Source organism: Magnolia sinica, chromosome 17 (assembly GCF_029962835.1).
Source record: "Magnolia sinica isolate HGM2019 chromosome 17, MsV1, whole genome shotgun sequence".
Classification (NCBI taxonomy): domain Eukaryota; kingdom Viridiplantae; phylum Streptophyta; class Magnoliopsida; order Magnoliales; family Magnoliaceae; genus Magnolia; species Magnolia sinica.
Genome location: NC_080589.1, coordinates 9,347,021 through 9,368,395, shown reverse-complemented (window position 1 = coordinate 9,368,395; position 21,375 = coordinate 9,347,021). Strand labels below are relative to the sequence as shown.

Sequence of the window (21,375 nt, the reverse complement as noted above, 5' to 3'; positions counted from 1 at the left end):
CCCAAATCATATAAGATTGTGTAGGCGAATGACATGTTCATTCCCATGATCCAAGGGGTGCTTGGTAAACTTCTCCCTAGGTCATTACAAAGAATCACTTTGATCTAACGCCATTCCAATGAAAGTGACGCATATATTATTGGAGTGCCCTGCATACATGACAGGGATGTGAGTCATGTAACTCATAAGCGTCGTAAGAACACATACGACTTTATGTACAAAGGAAAACCCGTTACTCTCAATTCTATGAAGGATGACAAACCTAAAGAGGTAAAGGCAGTTTCTATAGTTTTGAGTACGGCTCGGTTCATGGAGGAAAGTTGGGTTAAAGGATACGAGACCAATCCAACTAGTGATGTTGTTGTCCAATCATCTGAGATTCAGGACACTAACCCAATTTCAATATTTGGTCTCTAATGAACTACCGAGTGAATTCCCACCCATGCACGACATTCAACACATGATTGATTTAGTAACTAGAGTGCCATAACGAAATCTTCTAACATACCGAATGAACTCGACATAGCATGTGGAACTTCCTTGACAGGTGGAGGAATTGTTGACCAAGGATTGCATTTGTGATAGCCTCAACCCGTGTACTGTGTTGGTGTTGTTGACACTAAAGAAGTATGGCAATTGGCAAATGTATGTTAATAGCCACTACATCAATGTAACACCCGGCCCAATTAGAACAGTGTCCTTAGGTGTCCACGTGTGAACTGACACAGGACTATACGATTTGATCGCACGTGTAGAGTTATCACCAATAAATTAACTCGGATTAAGCCACTCATGCGATTAAGTCCAATTATGTTTGGGTTTAACGCGGGTTGTAGAGTCAGTCTGCCCAAATTGTACTTGGCAACTGTCTGTATGGGTCGTGCATCACCCAAGGAAGGGCAAAAAAATCTAAAACTTTGGGAGGCCATCGGCCTCACTGGGCTTGTGGTCCATCGCGGACGACAAACTTGGATGACACCTGCAAACAAACAATTCACGCCGACCAATCAGCACTTGTAAAGTGCAACTCGCCCTAGTTTTGACTTAAATCTGAAATTTTAAACAAATGGCCCTGCCACTTGGAATAGTGAATTGGGGCATTTCAGCTGTCGGATTTCATTCAAATTTACACTGAAGGCTGAAGATATTTTCCTGCACTCGTCCACAAAATCTGACCCCCGATCAAGAAACGGTGACCGTTGATTGTGAATTGGACCCTTGCGATAAAACCCCGCGTCCGTTTGTCGTCAAACTTTGCATAGCCCCTCATTGGGCCATGGGGCACCTATCTCATAAATTGGATGGGCCAGGGGGCCATCAGGGCAGCCCCAACAATTAAAAGTGGGTCCCATTTGAGGAAATTAATAGAATCTAGAGCCAACTGATTAAAAATCTAGGGTATAAAACCCTTTAACTCCCTCACTCCCACAGCAATCTCAGCAGCTGAGAGAGAGAGGGGAGAGAGAAGAGAGAGAAGAGAGAAGGGGTGAGTGCGGGTGCATGGCTTGCTAGGGGACCATAATTTCCGCACTCCCACCTCCACATTGTTGGAAATCTCGGCCCTATCGCCATAGAGGCGAGGTGCGTTCTATCCAAGGTAAGAATTCGAACTTCCATTCGTTTCTCCTTAGCTAGGGTCGCATGCATGTATCTTGACACAAAGTTCATGTGACGTAAGAGCCCGGCACATCAAGTTTGCGGACCCGACGCCGCTAGAGCGACCACAAGATCTTCTGGTCAACAATAGGTGCGGACCATTACCTTTAGGTAGCTTATTATCGTGCCTAGCGTAAATCATAGTGATTTTGTGTGGAGAAGCATTGTGCATGTTGCTGAAATTCATATATTTGTTGATTTAGAATCCATGCTTAGGATTTCCCTCAAATTGGGAAAGGGATTTAAATATCGAGGTTCCCTGATGTGTAAACCTCTGAACTATTGGTCAATTTATGGAATTGGATGTGTAATTCCCCAATGTTGCTGATTTTGTAAGTTGAATTTCGTCGCACAAAATTGATAGGTGTAAATTGCGTGTATTGTTGTCCACCTTGTTGAATTGCTAAAATATGTTGAACTTGATTTCCCAATGATGCTAATTTTGTAAGTTTTTTTTTTACACACGCGCACACACCACCACACACTCACGCCATGGTGGGATTTCACCACCTATGATTAATGTATGCGAATTGAGTGTATTGCTGTCCATGTTGTTGAAAATATTGAAGTATGCTAATCACTAGCTGGAATTGTCCTTGAGATTACTAAATGTATGCTATACACTTGCGCACATGCCTTTAGTAGACCCTACATGGGGAAATTACTACCCATACCTTGCTACGGAGGGTGAATGCCCCTACAACTAGCTGCGATATCTGTTCCTACGCCGCAATCCCTTGAAACGTAGATCCACGTACTTGTATGATGAGGACAGCAGGCGCACACGTGCACGCACGCCGCCCACACCTGCATGCATGCCACCCTCCCTATGCATGTACGTACGAAGAAGGAGAGCCCCACCATCGATCTGGCTAGATGAGGACGTCCAGGGATAACCTCATAGTTAGAAGACGAAGTTTTGATTCAAAAGAGTGGGCCCGATAGTCAAGAAAAGCCCATAATGGGATCTCATGATCATGGCCCACTAGTCGGATTAAGTTCATATTTTAGATTTTGTTTATTTATGTTATTTAGAACATCATGAACGCTTTAGATTTTTTTGATTAGTTTTTATTTTGGTTTACTTCATCGTCCAGTAATAGGTTGTGCACAAGGTGCGAGTTTTAGAGGTATAGGGTGTTCCTATAAATAGGCACCCCTTGTAGTTCTTTTGATTCATTGAAGTTAAATAAAAAAATTTGTATAGTTTTTCTGCTCTCTGAGTTTCTGAGTAATGGAAAAATTAAAGTGGGTGCGAAGCTCTCCCTTTTCGAAGGGCTAAGATTAAAGTGGGTGCGAAGCGCTCTCTTTTCGAAGGGCTAACTACCATGGTACGAAGCCACGTTTATTCCAATCCGCTCATCCATCCTACGATTATCTTCATTTCAAATCTGCTTGTTTTGCAGCTGTTCGTCTCTCTACAGCCAGTTCCAGAAATCTGGCCCTGCAGGAGGGCTGAAACTTCAATTCGGTGATGCAAGATTCAGGCTTAGTCAGACTAATGTAGAACAATCACATAATAATTTCACATCCCACACAAAGTTCAAACATTCAATTAAAGGGGAATCTGCACAGGTCCAGGCTTACACAGGCTAGGACTGGATCAGTAAAAATTATGAACCAAACAATACTCAAAGGGAAATAGAAATCAACCACACAACCACAGCAATCAGCCCTAATCTAAGGAATTCACCAATTCCAATTCAGAGAACCCTAGGGTGAGAAAAGGGATAGGAATCGGGGATTTTGGGCAATATAGGGTTAGGGTTTACGAGAAAAAAAAAACAAATAAGAGAGAGAAAAGAAGAAGGGAACCTGAACTAGAGGACAGCCTCTGCGTACAGACGACAGATGGGGCTTGACGCACATGCGCTGGTGGCCGGCCGCACGTGTGTGGGGCCCACATACCCAAAAACCGCCCTCTTGGGGTTGGTCGGCCAAGCCTGGGCTGCAAACCTCCAAAGTGGCACATCGATCCGAGCTACGGGTTGTGCATCATTCAACCTAAAACATCGGGCTGGCGTAGAAAATAAAATAGTAAACGCACTCAACCAAAAATCACATCTATTATCTACCTTAGTAATCTTTGTTATTGGGTTCGAGAAATTTAAAAAAAGGCTATGTAACAAATGTTGGTTTTGGGATTGTATTTTCAACACTCGTTGTCGGCTCAGGCATCAAGTACTTACGATATAGCCTGCATGACGGGTATTTATTCTATGATATAAGGTTGTGTCTTCCTAAAAGTTCATTGCCAAAGCTAGTTATATGAGCGCTTCATTCAGGTGGCTTAGTGATCACTTTAGAATGGGCAAAACAACAACCCTAGTTAAGGACCATTTCAATTGGTTGGGTTTGAAGAACAATGTCGGTATCATTATTCGTCAATGTCGAGTGGGCCAACTTGACAAAGATAGCAAGTAGAATAAAGGTCTTTATACTCCATTGCCTGTGCCAGATACTCCACGGGAAGATATTAGGATGATTTCTTATTGGGATTGCCTAAAATTCAACGTTGTTATGACTCTATTTATGTTGTAGTTGACATGTTCTCTAAGATGGTCCATTTCATTCCTTGTAAAAAGATATCAGATACCTTTCACATTGCCAATGTTTTCCTCAAAAAGCTGGTTTATCTACATGGTATTCCCAAACAATTGTATCTGATTGTAATGTTAAGTTTATGAACTACTGTTGACACACCTTGTGGTTTAAGATAGTCACTAAATTAAAGTTCTCCGGTACTTATCATCTGCAAATAAATGGGTAGATTGAGGTCGTCAACCACAATCTTGGGAATTTGCTTCGATGTTTGGCTGCTGATCACATTGGTTCATGGGATATCGTGTTACCACAAGCTGAGTTTGCCTATAATAGTTCTATGAACCACACTACATGACTCACCTTTCGAAATTGTGATGGTTATACAGCCTCTACAACTTACCGATTTAGTCACACTTCCTATTGCGACTTGTAACATCCCGGATTTTTGCCAACTTGGAGATGGACGTCCTTGGACAATGGGTTTATCATAACACCTTATCGACTTCTCAAAACTCAATCCCAAAGTCTCAAATCCCCTTTCCAACCCATCTCCTTCAAAAATCTCACCTTTCACCACCTTATTCTTCAAATTTTTCTAAGTACTTTCATATTAAACACAAATCCTAAAGTTTAAATAATGAAGAACAATAATTAAACTAAAATATACTACAAATAGTAAAAATACAAATAAAATAGACTTTAGACTAATAACCTGATGGAATCTCACAAAATAAATAGGTTATTTGGATAACTTAACTTCTCCTACCCCAAAATCATATATTTCACGTCGAATAACTCATTTTGGTTTGCAAGATACACTCATTTCAAGAATCAAGTGATGAAATCACCACCAGGACCACCAAAGGGGAGCGGCGCCACCGCCCGGTTGGCGGCGCGCCGCCAATGCACCAAATTTTGGTGGAACCTTGCTGCAATTTTTTACATTTTTCGACCGACTTCAAAAAGTCATATATCCCTCAATATAACTCCAATTTAGGTGATTCAAAGCCAGATTGAAGCTTGATAAGTCTAGTTTCATATAAAAATAAGTAAAAAATAAAATAAAAATTTTAATATAGTTAAATCTAGGTTGACGTGACAACTGTATAAAAATTATTAGTTCAGACAGCTGCTACTTCCAAATTTTTTAGAATTTTTCTATAAGACGAAATTTAATAAAATTTAGTGGAGATAAAGTAGACTTGATGATGAACTACTGGATTAGGGTTTGGTTCAGGATATGATCATAGTTCTTGGATTGTCTTAAGCTTCTCAAGATATTAGCCTGGGTGGGTTGTTTACAGTACTAAACTAAATAATTGGTAGATTTAACTTGAACCACCATTTTCATAGATGGTAAGACCCAAAACCATTAATACCATTGACACAACGTCCCTTAAAAACTTAAGAGAAATCCCAAGAGCCTATTGCTCTCGGGAGTACATTGAAACTTCGTATCGGACCTAGACCACACGTCGAAAGTCCGATGACAGCCAAACTATAGGGTTATGTCCGTCCTATTGGGATTGACAACCATCGCAGGAATCGAGGCCAGATAGTATCCAAAAACACACAACTTGAGCCCTGAGTAAAGTGTCTGAGAAACGCGAATATCTTTAGAAAACGTATCGAAACTTAAGTGAATTGGGCCATTCGCTCACGCATGAAATTGAGGATTTCGGACTGTTAGTTTCTGACCAAACCTCACCTAGGGAAAAAGGAAATTTCCTTGCTCATATCCGTATACATATGGCCCCGATCGAGTAAGCATGACCGTTGATCTAATACGGGTCTTCCATGGTCGATCAGCCTATCCAATCGCACCGAAATCACATCCTGGCATAGATCCATTGTTAGGGAACTTACTTTGTGACGTAGGTGAGTAATGGGCCTTCCTGCAAGCCCGGTTTGTCAAAAATAGGCGCCCTTAGGTTGTAAATTAAGTATACCATGGCCCTGGGGCCATTTACATCAGTTCTGGGCCTATATAAAGCCCTTAAACCACCCCATTTCTATTCCATACGAATTTCTCTAACCCTAGGAGAGAGAAGAGAGAAAAGAAGAGAAAAGAGTAAGGAAAGAAGAGAAAATCTTTGGAGATTGCTATAGAGGTTCTCACCCACTACTCCACGTACTGAATCACCTCTCCTGTTTCGCTACACGATCCATCTCAGCTACGATTTGGGTAAGAAATCCTAACCCTAATCTTGATTTAGAGATCCAAATAGAGTAATCGACGAAATACCTAACCTATTTTATTGTTTAGGTGCCCGACGTTCCATTTTCGGGAACGTAGTGTTTGAACCGCGTCTGAATCGAGTATTCCGATGAAAGGTGCGGACTATAAACGTTTAGGTTATGGTTTTCAAGGCTTTCAATATCAGCTAATGATTTATGTCTGACTTGATTGCTGCCATATGATCTTAGTTACGACGTTTTCGATATGTTATACATGTGTGAACTATGTTGAATATATGATGCATTCCACGTGTTTGTTGAAATGTTTGAATGAATATGAAATTGTGATTTGTGCTTGTCATGACTATAAATCTAGGATTCATGTTTGTCGTGTGTATCACGATCTCTTTGTGTAATGAATTGTTATAGCTTATGTCGTAACTAATCTAGTCTATGTATTTAGTTACGTGTAGTCTAAGTGTTTGATAAAATGTCCGAATGAGAAATTGTTGATGAATTGTATTTAATAAGGGTATTGAGATAGGATTCTCAATTACCTTATCTATATGTATAGTTTCATTCATGTAATCTTAATTTCGACTATGCAAATTTATGGATGAAATGCAATGTTTGGTAACATGTTCAATATATTTGATAAAATGCTCAAATGAGATATTGAATTGAATTGTTTGTCAAATGCTGATATGATTAACATATATATTTACATGCTACGTTTGAGTAAGATTGGGACTACAACGTGGTCCAGGCAATCGGTAATGATTCCCGTTTGAGTGATCGAACTAACTTCGCCACAGTAGATACGTTCGATGAATCCGGGTCGTACGGCAATTATCGACAGTGGTTAGGCCAAGTGGAGTGCTTATGCGCTCAATGTCGATTAATTCGGCATGCGCCCGTACCAGTTGAACACGTCAAATAAACCGATTGGCCTATTGTGTGTTTACCATGTATGGACACTACTGCTTGAATCTAAGGTACCACTTACCAATGTAAAGACCCGTTTCAACTATAGTACTACGATCCGCTAAGACTCATGAGCCGGGCGTGGTGGTATGGGACACCGTGGTCGAGTTATCGTCCTACATTGGGGTGACGAGACTCCCCGTAGTGACCAGTGAGCAACCCAAACTCGTGAGCCGAATATGATAGTATGGCATACTGTATTTAAGTTGTCGGCCTATGCTGAGGTGACGAGCCTCCCCGTAGTGACCTCGAGTATAAACTCTTGAATTTGCCTATCCACTGCTTTTCATTAGGGGTGATGCCCTACAACTTGCCTATCGTATGTGATTAACTAGGATTAACGACCCTAGATGGATCCTTCGGTTTGAGTTAATAATATAAAGGGAGGTACCTTAGCTTTCCGAATCTGCTATATGAATTTGCCTAATTAATTACTTGGCTAACACGACTATGCACCGCATTGCATGTGCTTTGGTGAGGAAGTTGCACGTTTAGGGAGTTTGTCATGCGCGAACGGTTGACGGAGTCGCTTTTAACGGAGCTTTGTGCGAGGGCATGCATCATTACTGCACACCATCCCTGCATTAACAAGAGTAGCTAGGAAGTGATTGTTGTATTGTTTATCATTACTGCTTGATTGAATTGATAACATGTTAGCGTTTGTCTTATAGTACCACTGATTTGGCCACTCATTCCTACCCTGGGACGGTGTTTTAAAACACCAACCAGACTCTATTGTAGATGCAAGTGATGGGGAAGTCTATGCAGCGGAGTTGGACTTCGTAGACGAGGAGGAAGAATCCTCCTACGTTCAGCTCTCAGGCGGGTCTATGTAGACCTCGTGCTGATTCGACGGGATTACAGGGACTTATGGATTAGTTGAACGCTTTACATTTTGATATTTTGTCTATTCTGAAATGATACATGTATATGTTCAGCCCAGTTACATACTCATACTCCAGAGTTTGTGAAATACTTTCATATTTAGATACTTGTGCTTCAGACTTCCGTTGCTTAATTACATTATCTCTGGAGTATGATATGTTGTTTTAGTATAATCTCACTCATGTTTAATGCATTGCTATGGACGACATCTAAACATCATTATCCATGTTGCATAAGTGATGCGTTGGATCTCGGGAGTAGAGCTTTGCTCGACTCTCGAAATCCGGGGTGTTACACGACTTGATCAAGCCAAGAAGCCAAAGCATAATCATATTAAGGAGACACACGAGGAAGTCAAGCAAAATATCATGCACATGTTTAACAAGTTTTGTATAATTTCAAAATGGAGATAGGATCATGGTGCGACTCAAACCTAAGAGGTTTCTTAGTAGGCTCTTACATAAAGCTCCACTCGAAAAAGACAAGTCCTCATCGTATTTTAAAGAAATTAGATTATAATGCATATCTGATCAAGCTTCCACCCAGAATGAAGATCGGTCCCATTTTCAATGTGGAAGACCTTACAGTTTATCTTAGACATAATGAAGACAAGAGCAAGGAAGAACGGGCTATCCAGATATCTGAGGTGCCATGCCAAATAAAAGACATCATTAAAGATGTGTTGAATGATCAAATGGTTTTTAGATGCCAAGGAGGGTATCGGAAGTTTCTCATCAAGTGGAAGGGCTGCCCAAGATCCGATAGTACATGGATCTCAACAGGTGATTTCAAGCACATTAACACAGAGCTCTATGAGTAATTGTCATTAACTTGAGGAAGCCATGTTTTTCTAAGCTGGGGGGAATTGATGGAATCACCTCACATCCCACACGTGCACACTCCACTCGTCACAAGAAAATCCTCGTTCTCTTTTTTAGCTTGTTCTCAATTTCCTTTCGTTCATATTCCTATGTTGGAAAAATCTCTTTTCTAGGAAATATGAATTGTTATATTTTATTGCTTAGGGTGTATCTTATTTTGGAGGTCTTGGCGAGCAAGGGATACTGTTTTTAGATTTTTTTAATTGTGTTAGAGTTTGTCTCAAAGATGCAATCTTGTAACCATTCATTATAAACAAGGCATAGGCCCTATGGAATAAAACATGGTTGAATGATATTTTCTTTGAGCAAGTTCTCTTGTTTCTCTACTGTTAAAGTCCCCTGATATACATTGATATACCATCCTCTAACGGCTCAAGCTTTTAGAGCAAGTGGTTGTTTGACATGGTATTAGAGCGAAAGGTCAAGTGTTCCTGTGTGAAGCTCCACCCAGCAAATGTGGGGGAGTGTTAAAGTCCCTTGATATACATTGATACACCATCCTCTAATAGCTCGAGCTTTTAGAGCAAGTGGTTGTTTGACATCTACGATAGTGTCTTGGAGAGGGGGAAGTAGTGATCTCTAGTATAAGACTAGTGGACTATGGCAAGTTTCTTCCTTGATCTAGTATATAAGACTAGCGGACTACGGCTCGAGCTTGCTCACAGTCATTTCATCTTTTCTCTTTTGTGCTTCAAACTTTCAGTCTGGTACATCTTATGGCAAGTTTCTTCCTTGATCTGGTTGTATTGGAAACATTAAAAAAATTAGGATTTTAGATAGACATATTGTTCAGATTCATGATGAAAGTTATGGCATAAGTTTGGCGCAGGTTGCTAAACGAACACAATCCTCCTCCTTTATCCAAGTTGGAGACCAACATTGAAAGCACAAAACTCCCACAGGCACAATGTAATAGACTATTACATACATTGATACAATCAAGTCCTATCCAATAGTCCATTACATAGGTTGATTACAATCAATGAGTAATCAACTCCATCAACATCCTTGATAGAGTGGAATGGCATAATAGGAATCGTGTAGCTTATACGGTGAGGATGAGGAGGAGGGTATAGAATAATCAAAATCCCCTTCTAAGCAAATCATTATAAACTAAACTAAGAAAGGAGTCCATGCATGTTTCTACTCTACACAGACGCCCATAACTGGAAAAGATGAACAACCCATGTTTCATAATGGCTTCCTAGAAACATTAAAAGAAAAAAGAAATATACAAATTCATACCTAACATGTAAGCTGCTGGTGACAGTAGAGAGACCCAAAAAGAAGTTGTATTTCCTTGACTCTCTATTAGATATTCAAATACATTACTTACCTATGGTAATTCACAGATTGTTTTGTATAAACCTCAAGTCCATTCCATACTTAGTCCATTTTAGTATCCCGGCCGAAATTATCAGGCATCACCTCACAAGGTTCTCCCTGATTAGGTGCTGAATCTCTCTGTTCTCCTCGAGATAACCCTTGCCCACCCATTGGCATCGGCTGTGACCTGGGCTCCCTCCGTTGTTGCAACGGCTCCCTTCTTTCAACCTGCATTGTTTCCCGCCGCCTATCATACCATGGCCGAGGCCTATTCCTAGTTTGCTGCCTCTCATTGAAACGGAACTGTGGTCTATGGATGACTTCACCATCAACGAACAGATCTCCTAACAAAATAAAAAATAAATACATAAATATCTAATCCCTATATTCACTATCCAATTGCACTATAGGCATCATATGATACTTGATTGAAAGAAACAGTGCTCTATTGCTTGACCCATAAGTGCTATAAAGTGGGGCCCACAAAGCTTAGTGGTCCGCATTTATTCAGGTCCCAAATCTGAATGTTATGACGATCCAGTGGGGGAGGTTTTCACGGTATCCTCCATCCACAATGGCCTTACCATATGAATGGTTTAAATCACCAAAAGGTGCTAACCTCCATCAAGATTATACATTTCCTCAATGCATTATGCCAACTACCAAAGAAAGAACCTACAAATCAAATAAATGCATTCTTCCAATTGATTTTGAATTTGGCAAATACCAACCTCCGTAGTCCTTGTTCGGCACATTGAGGTAAGAATCTGGCAATACCCAAAGAACACCAGGTTGCCCTGTCCACTTCAAAAAATCAAATCAGATTAAATTAATTAAATAAAATTAACAAATTATCAAACAAGATCATGTGAAGAAATATTTTAAAAAGAGTATAAACCTCGAGTCCATTCCATACTTAGTCCATTTTAATATCCCAGCCGAAATTCTCAGGCATCACCTCATGAGGTTCTCCCTGATTAGGAGCTGAATCTCTCTGTTCTCCTCGAGATAACCCTTGACCACCCATTGGCATCGGCTGTGACCCGGGCTCCCTCCGTTGTTGCAACGGCTCCCTTCTTTCAACCTGCATTGTTTCCCGCCGCCTATCATACCGTGGCCGAGGCCTATTCCTAGTTTGCTGCCTCTCATTGAAACGGAACTGTGGTCTATGGATGACTTTACCATCAATGAACAGATCACCTAACAAAATAAAAAATAAATACATAAATATCTAAACCCTATATTCACTATCCAATTGCACTATAGGCATCATATGATACTTGATTGAAAGAAACAGTGCTCTATTGCTTGACCCATTAGTGCTATAAAGTGGGGCCCACAAAGCTTAGTGGTCCACATTTATTCAGGTCCCAAATCTGAATGTCATGACGATCCAGTGGGGGAGGTTTTCACGGTATCCTCCATCCACAGTGGCCTCACCATATGCATGGTTTAAATCACCAAAAGGTGCTAACCTCCATCAAGATTATACATTTCCTCAATGCATTAAGCCAACTACCAAAGAAAGAACCTACAAAACAAATAAATGCATTCTTCCAATTGATTTTAATACCAACCTCCGTAGTCCTTGTTCAGCACATTGAGGTAAGAATCTGGCAATACCCAAAGAACACCAGGTTGCCCTGTCCACTCCAAAAAATCAAATCAGATTGAATTAAATTAAAAAATTATCAAACAAGATCATGTGAAGAAATATTTTAAAAAGACAAAACACCCATTTTCATAAACTAATCAAAATAAACGGCTACTATTTCAACATCGTAGTCATCGTACCAATCACAAAGAACCCACCAAATGAAAATTCAAATAGCTGTATGTAAAATTCAAAGTATAGATACTAAATAACTATATTTTCTGTAGCAAACTTTACATAAAGCTACGGATAATATTTGTAGCTAATAGTATGACTATATCCGTAGCTTTATGCCGAAGTCAAAATAGCTACGGTGTTGGGATCATAAGCTACGGCTATTATCCGTAGCTAGATTCCCTTGTTTTTTTCGAAAAAATAATGGCTTATCGTTGCTAGTGCTTGCCCTGAGAGATCAACTCATCTAAAAATTCCGAATTCAACAATAAAAGAAGCACGCACAACAACTTTTCTATACTGAGCAACACAAAACTAAAATGGTTGTGACACAACATACCTGAAATACAACATTTTCCATTAGCTTTCTTTGTATTTTCATCATGATCTTATAAACTAAAATAAAAAAGCATGTTGAAGCCACCAGAAATATCACATTTTCCCTTAGCTTTCTTTGTATTTTCATCATTATCTTGTAAAAAGAGCATATCAAAGCCATGATGTAATTACCTCTTTATTCTAACCAAAAAGGGAGTAAAACAAATGACAAAGACTAGTTCTGAGTAAAAGAGAATCACAGAAGTTGAATTGATGAAGACCACCTGTTCTTTTGATGTGGCCATTGTCTTTGGAGCATTGGGAAGGACCTTGTGGCTGCACTTCATTCTTATCCATCTGTTCTCATTGGTTTTTGATGCAGGAGTTTCTAGATTTCATGTATCAAGGCCATCAACAACAAATCATTAAGTGCATCAAAGAATAAAGTAAATTGGAAATAAACATAGAAACAATAGATTTTATTCTTTCATCCAATATAACCTGCTCCAATCACTCCAACTGTCTGCCCTTTGAGTAAATTACCAGCAAACCTATTGAAAACAAGAACCCAATTAATGAATTTATGTTGGCTACATTTGGGCTGCATTTGGATGCACTAATTAATTGAATTGCAAAAATCCATTAGACACAGTGAAAATGACAAAATTGCAATTAACTTCCTTGGTTCTACAATGAAGGCAGCACCAAAATCCAATTATGTTAGTTTTCAAGTTGAACTTGTAATACAAAGATGTTAGTTTCCAATTAACTTGAGATCACCTAATAGTTCCTATGTACGAAAACCAGAACTTCAAGGGCATGGAACTTGCCTTTGCAATATACCAGTTATCTTTCGGTACGAACACAAAAGCCTGCCATGAATTGTCTTCCTGTTGCCCAGGTGAATTTACCCAATTCTCCATGTATATCTGCATTCAACAAATTGCGTAATTAGCTATTGCATGAGAAATACATTTCTGGCTCTCTTTTGGTCATTGATTTCTTTTATGAGTGGAGAAATACTTTTCTAGGCCTTTTGGCTAAAGATCAGGTATAGCATCTGTTCTTATCAGTTGCATGGGTGGTGGAAGGAGAAACTTACAGTAGATATGTAACATCTCCCATCTCCTTTGAGCTTCAAGAGAAAATAAGGTGCACTGGAACTGCACTAACATAAGGAGATATTGTGGTTTTTGGATGCAAGACATGGATTTCCAAATATAGATCAGCCCAATGCAAAACCTCCATCCTTCTATCAAGAGTTCAACTCAACAAACATGAAATACCATCATACAGATCCCAAACCAATTTCCAAATAAACCCAACTTCAATTAAATCAAATCATCAACGAAAACAGGGAATTCTGCATGAAAAGTCATTTTTAAAAAATACCTGTTTTGGGCATGTTGAGCAGGAAATGTCGGCATAAAATCTTTTGATTTGGGCAGAGAGACCGCACTAAACCACTCATGGTTCAGAGCAACTTTTGCTGTTATTCGCTGCATTGAAAAGTTAAAAAAAATAAATGAACAAAAAGAAGAAGAAGCATTCATCTTCAAGTACATATGCAAATGTGAACACCTAAGAAGCAGGATTCTGAAATGTGAACAGGAGCAATAAATCCCTGACATCTGCAACAGTGTTCATCATAGTGATACTAAATAATGAAAATCGTTTCTGTGGCTTCTCATTTCCAATGATAATGTACATCAACAAGGCCCCATGGCACAAAATGCAAAACCCACTAGTAAGCAAGATATATTAGGAAGCCCTAGGAATCAGCTAAATAACCAGAGTTTCTGGTACGAGGGAACCAGGAAATGATCTAGAACAAAAAAAAAAAAGCCAAAGCTTCAGCTCACTCCATGCAGATGGTCAGTATGGGGTTTAGGATTTAGGAAATGATCCTGAAAATAATGGAAAGGTTCACTGTTTGCCATAGCTAAATGCTGATTCATTGGGATGTATTAATCCCACAGCATGTGAGAACATTAGTGCTTGAAATTGGGGTGGTTCCTACAGCATGGTAGTAAGACAAATTTGATTCATTCCTCGTCTTTTGCTTTTGGTGCCAATGAATGAGCATTTTCCAATTGGAGTTGGGTACGCTGGCCAGTTTTTTCTGCCGTTCAGATTCTTAGGAATCTTGTTGAGGTTCGTATCATGTTTCTTATTTAATTCATGGATATGGCATCCATGTGGTTGGCTACAAACTTTATAGTGCCATTTCTAGTTACTTATGGTAAAACCTGATGAATGGAAAAAAAAATTAAGAACATATGATCATGGATTCTCAGATGCTATACCAGGTAAACCATGGAAGTCCTCAGAATGGCATCCTCATATCTGCTGACTGACAAGCAGATAAAAAAAATAAACTGCTACCTCTGGCACTGCTATGGACCATCAATTCTTGGTGAAATGAGAGAGACTCAAAAGTGATTTTGTTAGCAACAACGCAAAACATAGATAGACAACACCACAAAACAGTCAATCAACATAAAGGGACTAAAGCCAAAACACTGTCGATGAAGCATTTTGCCAACTGAGCAAAGTTTGAAAAAAAGATTTTCTGAATATAGCAAGTTTCTGGACAACTAGGGAAACATGCATTCCTAATTTAAAAAGGCTATCAGGTTGTCGAAAATATAGCATGTAAGAAACATTCCCAAAGGAAGTACCATTTACTGTTTCTCCTGTTAGATTGAAGAACATGCAGCTATCTCAAAACTCTGAGACTAGAACTTGACTTAATTCTTTATCGGAAATGGAATGTGAATTCATGAATGTATAGTATAATCTAAAAAAGAACCAAGTAAAGATATTATGTGATTACATCGACAACGAAGTTGAGGCCAAAAACTGTAACTAACAACAAATAGAAACAAGAATGTAAGGTTTACCAGTAACACTCCGAAAATTAAAGTCAGAAAGTCCTTTTCCCACTGAATTTTGCCAAATTGCTTCTAAAGCTAGAATAATTGGAGATACATCTGTTCCGCTAGCAAGGAAACCAAGCCTCGTGAAATCATTTGCCATCTCAACATAGTCCTCATTTACCGCATGGACAACAGCATGGATCAAAATTTGTTTATTTTGCTGGCACCAGAAAAGAAAAAGTTACCATTGGATACTCCGAATATATCTCATGAGACGCAATTGTAGCAAAAGATTATCCAAGGTAATGCAACAGGCGACCTCAAATAGAAGGGCAGATCCCTCTGGTGACCTGATTCATGTTCATTCGTGTCCTTGGCTTTGCCTTTTCAGCATGAAAATTTCTTCAGTGAACATTGGTTAATAAGGAATTATGTGGTTTTCAATAATTGGAATGGTGGGAAACAGAAAAAGTACTGCCGGTGCCAATATTGATTTTCGAATATTGATCTAACAGAGGAATACAGTCGCCTTTTGTAGAACTCAACAAAGATTTTCAAATATCATGTACCCGCATATTGATCTAACAGCTTCTATGTCACACCTGTAATACTTGCCAATCAAGCTAAGGTGTCAATATCATAAGCGTATTTTCTATTTCCAGTAGTTTATGTTGATAACACAAGGGCAAATTTGGAGCAAAACTTAAAAAAGAAGAAAAAATATATACCACTGAAGGGAAATCTCACCAGTGAGTGATTGAGAAGCAAAGTTGTAAGTCACAAGTGAGTTAGCTAGAAGCGCAGCTGTAAGTCACAGCTTTTCAGCAATTTCACTTACCTGTAAACAACTTACACATGAAACTCACTTTCAGGTGATGCGTTTACAACTCAAAAAAGTTATAGGCATCCAAACCGATAGTGGGTCAGGCTCGGGTTAGAAATGGCTCATTTAAGTAAATGGGTTGGACTTGGGTTGAACTCTACCTGACTAAAACAAATTGATAATTTATTGCAAACTAATCACTAGTTGCCCTGTTTGTATGATCACCTGAGTTCAGATTATTTCACAACAGATCCGAGTTAAGGTTTAGAGAAGAAGCCTATCAAACGAACAACACACATATAGTCACTTAGGATTTGTCATTTTCTTTCTTTTTTCCCATTTTCTTTATTCTAAGCTTGTTAACAGGATAAAGGCTGTTTTGATGCACAGAGCTCTAAATCCAACAGAGTCATATCCAGTTACGTTTTGTTTCAAGATCAAACATCCATAAAATAAAAATCAACTTTGTCACATATATCAAATGCTTTATGGCATCATTCCAAAGAGTTATTATATCCAATTACATCAGGAAATCAACAGCATCCAAGAAAAATTAAAGAGCTCTTGGAATGGGGGATTTCTCTACTATAATTCCCTATTTACAATAGATTTGTTGGTGGAATGAATTTCAAGTGAGAATCTTGCTTTAAGAAAATAACAACAATAATAATCAAAATCACAAAGTAGAACGGCACTACTGCCAGTAGAGTAGCAACCACTTACAGTAGAGCAGCCATACACCCTGCAATCTAGAAATTCAAAAATCACAGAGAATTAGCATTTGCAACTTATTTAAAAAATAAAAATTTAAAAAAAAAAAAAAAAAAAAAAAAAAAAAACCAACCACTAATAACAAATACACAATCCCAACAAATCAAAAACCCAAATTGTGGAATGGTAGTTTGATTGTTGAGTTCTCAAGGCCTATTGGAATAATGGATTCTAATTGTGAAAGCTGCAGTGTATCTCCACCAGAAATCCCGCAGTTTCTACTGTTGGGACTGGATGATATGATACTTGTATTCATCCAATCCTTTGGTCATTTACAAGCGTTGGATGGAATTTGCACGGAATAAGTGCAATTCTATACCACCAAATCCCATGTCCCAAACAGGCCCTAATGGTCCCACTTCTAATTCCTAGTGTTCCCACAGTTTGATGCTCAACTATGTGAATGAGTCTTCTTCATCTTTCTGTATTCAAATCTGCATTAATAGCCCTATCCCAACTACCGAGGACACATCACTACATCAAAATTTCAATGGTTCTGCATGTATGACAACAACATATGCTTGAATCTGAAAAATGAAGTTACAGAAAAATGTGATTGTTGCAAAGTTTCAAAACTACAAGTGTGAAACCAAAACTATGGAAGAATTGTTTCGTTGTGTGAAAGAACCATTTGTCATGAAAACAGAACATCCAGTTTGACACTCAAAGATGGGAAACTTGGTTTCTAGATGTGGGGCCAATGGATGGTCTATCCAAGCCATTGGTCTGACAGCCCCCATCATGGATGGTGTGATATTTAGCTTATTGATTGGCAGAACAGGATTTATAAAGCCAACCTCAAGTAATTCGGACAAAGTTATGATGATGATTAAGTAGCTGTGGAAAAGGATTCAAGAAGATATATTTCCTAGAAAGATAATGTGTTCTTGATCATTGGTGACCAGACATGATTAACAAGTGTTTCTTGCAACACAAAAAAGCATGCTGAATTGTTGAAAAGATTAAAATAGTCCATGATCATTCTAAGACCCTTCACTGCATAAATCACATGTTACATGGAAATTGATCAACACTTCATTCTCTAGTTCTCAAGGAACTGTTGAAAGGTTCTGTCATTTTTTAATCATTTCCGTGTGCTAACAAAGTTGGTTAGCCGTGCTAGCCTTTTCTCAAAGAAGCTGCTAAGTGTAGAGCTGGACACAAGCCTAGCCAACTTATACAAGATCTAACTTGCAGAAGTCAAAACATAGACTAAAAATAGATAAGTAGGACAGCTAGGACTGCTTAAGTTGCTGAAGAAGAAAATTGAAAACAGATAACTAGGATGCGAGATGTGAGGCTTCATACAATCCCAGGATGGCAAGAGAAGATCAGACTAATGTGTTTCAACAAATTCTAAATATAAAAAATCATTGAAAATATTAAAATCAGAAAGGCACTTCCTCTTTTTTAAAGCGGCAAAAGGTACTTTCTTTTTTTCTTAAGGGAGAAGTACTTTTCTATCAAAAGACTTGAACAATTAAGAATGCTTTATGAATTCATATGTACAGTAGGTCAATTGTTTAAATGTATAATCATACAACTAAAGAATCATTACAGTGCATCCCAGCATTTTCATATAAACATCGATGATGCATGCAAATTAGAATTTAGCAAGTTCTAATGCCAAAACAGAAAATCCATGAAAGCATACCGGAGACATCCCTGACAACCACTTTGTAATGACAGCAACATCCTGCCGCCACTCATGTTCGCACTGCCAGCAGGTGGCATCCCGTACAAGATTTACAGAACCCTGAATAATGCCATAACAAAATGCATTAAAGGTGGAAGATGTAGCACTGAGAAAACAGACAACACGCCTCATGAAAATAAACAAACGTATACCACCCGAGAATAAATAAATAATGTTCCAATTCAAAAAATAAATAAAGAAAAAAAACTAATATAAAAAAGGAAAAACTCCATCCAGAGTTACAACATACCCAAAACAAACTCTTCAGTCCACATGTTGAGGTATTCTGACAATTTTAACTGTCCATATTCTTCCATGAATAAGCAATGGTCACATAATCACATTTCAGTGATGCACCTGACCTTTGATTTCTTGAGTCGAGCATGAGCCACAGGAAATTTCAATCTATTAAATTCATCTACACATAGTGATGGTAAGGATCATGCATTCAATGTAAAATGCTCACAATTTCACTTATAACATAGGACCTAGAACATAGAGGGTTTCGATCATCAGACCAGCACAGCATGTGGGCCCACCAATGGAAGATTTTCAAATGCAGGTAAAAGCTGTAAATCAATTACAACCTGCATTTACAGGAAATTTCAGCATCCAAACAGGCCCTGTAATCCATTTACCAGCAATTGATTTAAGACTTGCAGATTTTACAGCATCCAAGTGACCCCTAAATCAAATCCAAACGCCAAAAAAAAAAAAAAAAAAAAAAAAAATCATTTAACACCAAAACATTATAACCCAAATTTAAAAAAAAATGCATGGTAGAATGGGATATTACTCATAGTCCAAGCTCTTGATGGGGCAAGTGTTGGCGCCGATCCATGGAGGTGGTGGCGTTGCTGGAGTATAGAGGTTGCAACAGTGGATTACAGCAGCAGTGGCTGCGGTAATGGGGGCTGTCTCCATATCTGTGCAATCAACAACAATTACAAACAGGGAGCAAACAAATGCCACAAAGCAGCCACTCCTCCAACCCCATTCCAACTATAGTTGAGACCAAAATAGCTCTCTCGAATCTGGAAGGTGAAATCCCTAATTCTAAAAATTGTCAGATTCCCAAAATCCTAAAATCCACAATTTGTAAAATCAGAAAAACCCAAATTCAGGGTCCACATTCAAATCTGTAAGCCCTAAAATCCCCAAATCCCTAAATGCGGCTCCACATTCAAATTGGAAATCCACAAATTACTAAATCCCCAAATTCATAAATCAACATTGAGATTGAGAGAGATTGAGAGAGAGAGAGAGAGAGAGAGAGAGAGAGAGAGAGAGAGAAACGTCAGCCGTCCGAACGAGTCCCTCACCGACGATGGAGAGAGAGAGAGAGAGAATAGAGGGAGGAGCGAGAGGAGGAATGTACTTCCGCGCGTGGGCGCGAGAATTAAAAAAGTAAGCGGGACCTGTTTTTTAATGGCGCGGACGCCCACCAGAGACGAACGGTCACGTTAGGGGCTCCGTGTGGCCCACCATGATGTGTGTCATTTATCTGTGCCATCCATTCAATTCAACGAATTTTTTAGGTCTTTCTCCCAAAAGGCTCGCATGGACAACACCACAAATCAACAAAAGGCACTTAATCTCCATTGTTTCTTATGGTATGGTCCACTTGGGCCTTCAATTTACCTACCTTTTGGAACTAATGCATTAAAATGAGCTGTCAAAATGGATGGACGGCTTAGATTAAACACAAAAATTGTGGTGGACTCCATGGAACTTCTAGCGGACCATCAATTTTTACGGAGGGGGTGGCGGATCGGAGTATTTAGCTACGGATTAAATTCGTAGTAATATACGGTTATATCCGTAGCTAAAACCTCCGATAATTCGTAGCATTTTTTCGCTTTTTGGTAGTGGTTTTAAAGATTTTTGGCCATTGACGGAAATGAAGGTAGCCAGCGGGAGTACTTTAAATTGTGAACCTCCTCAGCCTCGAGCATACATGACTCGATTGAAAAATCCGTTTTGGTTTGCCGTATCGTTCACCACCGATACAAGGTGTTACGGGCTATTTCTGGCCGATAAGTCCTATTGGTCATGGACCATACCGGTTCATATTGGTCAATGCATACCCGTTTTGGATGATACTCCAAACCCTGCATGCGAGTGCAACTTGACTTGGGTCAACCCACGACCCAGGCCCAATTGGCCCAACCTAAGCTCTGGGTTGGGCTCATACTATAAAACCTCAAGCAATTTACTCCAATTCAAACTAGGAGACATATACATATGAGTTACAATTAATATGATATTATGATCGATATGAATAATACATTTCACCTGTGTAATTAACTTATATTGTATAAAGTTTATAGTTTGACTTATTAACCCATAAAAAATAAAGTTCTTTATGAGTTGTTTGAATGCCCGTAATTTTTTTTAGTTGTAAATACATTATACTTGGAAGGAGTTTTAAGTGTAATTGATTTATATACTATTCCATTTGGCTTTTAAGTGATAATATGTTTATATATAAATAGATGGTGTGTTTGGCTCACTCATATTACATTTACAGTGAATAAAATAGGTATTCATACATAGAACTTGGGAGGTGAACCTTCCAAAATCTGCAACTAGATGACAATGATGTG

General features: G+C 38.9%; 2 protein-coding genes across 6 annotated transcripts; both read right to left on the bottom strand.

The window, feature by feature from the left end:
- Window positions 1-10,514: 10,514 nt before the first annotated feature.
- On the bottom strand, window positions 10,515-12,643 carry LOC131231833 (multiple organellar RNA editing factor 8, chloroplastic/mitochondrial-like). Its single transcript, XM_058228137.1, has 6 exons — window positions 12,623-12,643; window positions 12,249-12,285; window positions 12,032-12,097; window positions 11,413-11,654; window positions 11,186-11,258; window positions 10,515-10,798 (listed from the first exon to the last, which is right to left on the bottom strand). The coding sequence occupies exons 1-6, from the start codon at window positions 12,641-12,643 to the stop codon at window positions 10,515-10,517; spliced, it is 723 nt and encodes a 240-aa protein (XP_058084120.1).
- A 58-nt stretch (window positions 12,644-12,701) lies between these two features.
- Window positions 12,702-19,674, bottom strand: LOC131231556 (uncharacterized). Of its 5 annotated transcripts, XR_009164435.1 has the most exons (4): window positions 19,566-19,674; window positions 18,728-18,829; window positions 13,993-14,099; window positions 12,718-13,151 (listed from the first exon to the last, which is right to left on the bottom strand). XR_009164435.1 is itself a non-coding variant. In XM_058227787.1 (3 exons), the coding sequence occupies exons 1-3, from the start codon at window positions 18,899-18,901 to the stop codon at window positions 12,964-12,966; spliced, it is 306 nt and encodes a 101-aa protein (XP_058083770.1). In that variant the 5' UTR covers window positions 18,902-19,011; the 3' UTR covers window positions 12,702-12,963. The 5 variants fall into 5 exon arrangements, 2 of the variants coding, with proteins under 2 accessions (XP_058083770.1, XP_058083769.1); XM_058227787.1 differs by lacking the exon at window positions 19,566-19,674 and having other exon boundaries at window positions 12,702-12,988; window positions 18,728-19,011; XM_058227786.1 differs by lacking the exon at window positions 19,566-19,674 and having other exon boundaries at window positions 12,715-13,151; window positions 18,728-19,011.
- Window positions 19,675-21,375: the final 1,701 nt, after the last annotated feature.

Coding starts and splice junctions, on each gene's coding strand:
- LOC131231833 (XM_058228137.1), bottom strand. CDS start 12,643: ATGGAAAATGTTGTATTTCAG. Junction 12,286..12,622: donor TGGAAAATGTTGTATTTCAG/GTATGTTGTGTC, acceptor TTTTACATACAG/CTATTTGAATTTTCATTTGG. Junction 10,799..11,185: donor GCCGAACAAGGACTACGGAG/GTTGGTATTTGC, acceptor TTATTTTGTTAG/GAGATCTGTTCGTTGATGGT.
- LOC131231556 (XM_058227786.1), bottom strand. CDS start 18,901: ATGAGGCGTGTTGTCTGTTTTCTCAGTGCTACATCTTCCACCTTTAAT. Junction 14,100..18,727: donor GGTTGTCAGGGATGTCTCCG/GTATGCTTTCAT, acceptor TTTTCAATGCAG/CGAATAACAGCAAAAGTTGC. Junction 13,152..13,992: donor GCTCAACATGCCCAAAACAG/GTATTTTTTAAA, acceptor TGTTTTCAATAG/GTTTGCTGGTAATTTACTCA.